The following is a 3234-nucleotide window of genomic DNA, read 5'->3' as shown; positions in this document are numbered from 1 at the left end:
AGTGGGGAGCTTCCTGCTCGATCAGAGCAGGAAGCTCCCTGGGGCTTAAGGTTGACGAGACCCTACCTTAGGGTCTCGTCGTAAGCCCCGATGGTCGCGATGGTCTTGACCATCGTGACCATCACCCTTGTCGGTCGTTAGAGCTGTGAGTATTAACCCACAGCCTAATGACTGACATGGAGGCGGCCGTTCAGGATGCAAGCGGCCGCCTGGTTTCAGAATGACCGCTTGCATCCTACGACCACCTCTGAATGAGGCCCAATATGTGGTGGTGGGCCTTGGGATGGGGTGCACAGGTATCACCATGTCTTCTGCAAATTTTTTCTTTTGAGGATTGTTGTGTTCCACCCCTGACTGGTAGGGTATTATGTGGAGGTGATCTACTTTAGCAATATTTTTGAAAAGCAGAATCCTGTGCCTTTATGTATTAGGTGTGTCCTTTTTTTTATAACTCAGCTGCTGGTATAATCACCCTGTGTGTAGAATGTGAAACACACCCACTGGTATCTGAGTGTCAGAGTTCACTTTCATTTCTTTCTCCTGCTGCCAGCGATGGCGTCTGCTGATCTGAGACAGGAGCTGAACTGTTCCATCTGCCTGAGCATTTATACAGATCCTGTATCCCTGAGATGTGGGCACAACTTCTGCTGGGTCTGTATTGATTGTGAGCTGGATACACAGGAGGGGTCTGAAGTTTATACCTGTCCTGAATGCAGAAAAGAGTATCGAAGGCGTCCTGTTCTGGAGAAAAACAGGAAGCTCTGCAACATTGCAGAACATGTCCGCTGTATTCCAGAGGAGGGAACTGGGATGTTCTGCACTTATGGTGTCCAATCTCCAGTTCCGGCTCTTAAATTGTGCCTAAAGTGTGAAGGTTCTATGTGTGACATACATGGTGAGACACAAAACCTGTCACGAGAACATGTCTTATCTGATCCCATCACTTCCATGGGGAACAGGAAATGCTCTGTCCATAATAAGGTTCTGGAGTATTACTGCACTGAGGATGCTGCCTGTATCTGTGTGTCCTGCTGTCGGTTCAGGAAACACAGAGGACATCAGGTGGAGTCACTGGATGAGGCCTCTGAGAAGAAGAAGGAGAAGCTGAGAGATGTTCTGCGGAAACTGACCACAAAGAATACGGAGACTGAGAAAAGAATCCAGAGTCTACAAGAGCACAGGAGAGAAGATCAGGGAAAAGCAGCTGGTGTAACAGAGACAGTCACTGCCCTGTTTATAGACATCAGGAGACAGCTGGAAGACCTGGAGAATAGAATTCTCAGTGAGATCTCCAGGCAGGAACAGCGCGTTTCACTCTCAGTCTCTGATCTGTTCAAGCAGCTGGTAATAAAGAAGGATGAGCTGTCCAGGAAGATGCGTCACATTGAGGAGCTGTGTAACATGTGTGACCCAGTGACTGTCTTACAGGAACCAGACACAGGTGACTTGTGTGATACTGAGGACACAGAGAGACATGATAAACAGGTCCATGGTGCAGGAGATCTGGATTTGGGTCTCATCTCAGGGACATTACACACATTATCTGATATAATAACAGGTATAAATACAGGGATCTATGTGCAGGAAGCTACAGACCTATTACTGGATGTAACCACAGCTGCTAATGATATACATATATCAAGTGACAGGAAAACTGAATCCAGGTCACGTATAAACCAGAATCATCCAGTAACACCAGAGAGTTTTCAGTGTGGTCAGGTAATAAGCACCAGGGGATTCTCCTCAGGGCGACATTACTGGGAAGTGGATGTCAGTAAATCAGGGTGGTGGAGGGTGGGGATGTGTTATCCCAGTATTGACAGGACAGGAGATCAGTCACACATTGGAGATAATAACAATTCATGGTGTGTGCGTAGGTATAATAATCAGTACTCAGTGATACATGACAGTACAGAGATCCAGTTACCTGACAATATCCCCTGTGACAGAGTGAGGATATACCTGGATTATGAGGCAGGACAGCTGTCCTTTTATTCTCTGTGTGACCCCATCATACACTTACACACCTACACTGCCGCCCTCACTGAGCCCCTACATGCTGCATTATGGGTAGGGAGAGGTTGGGTATCTATATCTGGGGGAGTCAGGAGCTGGGAGAAATTACCATAAGCAATCTGCCCAGAGACTGGTGACATCACAGAGGGGAATCTAATTGGTGTAACATTCAGCCAAAAGAATGATGCACTGGGTGGAGCTACAGCTAAGCCCCTCCTGTGTTGTGTAATCCAGGGGTAAATGTATCACAGTCCCTACTTCAACATGACCCCTCTCATCCACTGCATATTAATTAGTTCAACACAGATGTATGCAATTGTAAGTAAAGTGTGAAGTCCAGGAGCAGAGCATTGTGCACTTTGGCACAATGGGTTCCAGTGTAAAAATGTCCAAATAGAGCGCTTGTTCTTGTGGTCCTATAACCACATGCAGAAAAGGAGACACACGGCTGGTCATACAGGTTCCGGGTTATGGTTGGTAGTTACTAAGGTTCCTATGGTCACATTGTTTCTCTCCTCCCCATGAGTCCTGTATATCAGCCTAGTTACAGTGATTACCGGCTGCTTTCTCTATTGATGCTTATGTGGATTATATGTATATATGAATTATATGTGATGACATCACTTAGTGACTGGCGTGTTTGTGCCATTGGTGGAATTAGCGTGTGTACATGCACATAGGGGCTGATGTAGAGCTGATCACATGTAGCGTGTTGCACCGTGTATGCTCTGGAGCTGAGTGTACACATGTATGTGCGATGCAGAGCTGTACGGCTGAAGGGGTGTACGCACACAGGCATAGACCACAGAGGGCATGGCGTCATATTTGCTGTCTATACAGTGACGCGTGTATGCATAATTAATGACTAAGTACGTCCATTTTCATAAGGATGTTTTGCACAAGAATTAGAGATGACGTAAGTGCGCACTTATAATCCTGGCAGCTACAAAACTGAGCATACGGACAAATACGGTCTGAATGCAGATATTTATAAAACTGCACACTGGCGAATGTCTGCAATTCTTTATGCACTGCACGTAATATATTAGAGGAGCAAGATTACCCGCACAGAGGTATATAAAGTAGTTTATCATGAATCCTTCCTTGTTATAAGTATGTCTATGATACAGTAATCAAATAACTTCAAGGAGGTGTACCCTGGAATAAAACTAACAATATAAACACAAAAAGGAGAAAAAGTTATTCTTAATGGGGCAC

At 45.6% G+C, this 3234-nt stretch overlaps 1 protein-coding gene across 3 annotated transcripts; it reads left to right on the top strand.

Annotated features, from left to right (window-relative positions):
- Positions 1-506: 506 nt before the first annotated feature.
- Positions 507-2130, top strand: LOC148436090 (nuclear factor 7, brain-like). 3 transcript variants are annotated; one of them, XM_088465350.1, is made up of 2 exons: positions 553-812; positions 960-2130. In XM_088465350.1, the coding sequence occupies exons 1-2, from the start codon at positions 553-555 to the stop codon at positions 2128-2130; spliced, it is 1431 nt and encodes a 476-aa protein (XP_088321476.1). The 3 variants fall into 3 exon arrangements, with proteins under 3 accessions (XP_088321477.1, XP_088321476.1, XP_088321475.1); XM_088465349.1 differs by having other exon boundaries at positions 553-857; XM_088465351.1 differs by having other exon boundaries at positions 507-2130.
- The last annotated feature ends 1104 nt before the right edge of the window (positions 2131-3234 follow it).

The sequence above is a fragment of the Taudactylus pleione genome, unplaced genomic scaffold (assembly GCF_031769625.1).
Source record: "Taudactylus pleione unplaced genomic scaffold, aTauple2 ptg001958l, whole genome shotgun sequence".
NCBI classification, from domain to species: Eukaryota; Metazoa; Chordata; class Amphibia; order Anura; family Myobatrachidae; genus Taudactylus; species Taudactylus pleione.
Note: the sequence above shows the minus strand (reverse complement) of the source record. Positions and strands in the feature narration are given on the sequence as shown.

Bases quoted from the DNA above. Each gene is read 5' to 3' on its own strand.
- LOC148436090 (XM_088465351.1), top strand. From the start codon at position 553: ATGGCGTCTGCTGATCTGAGACAGGAGCTGAACTGTTCCATCTGCCTG.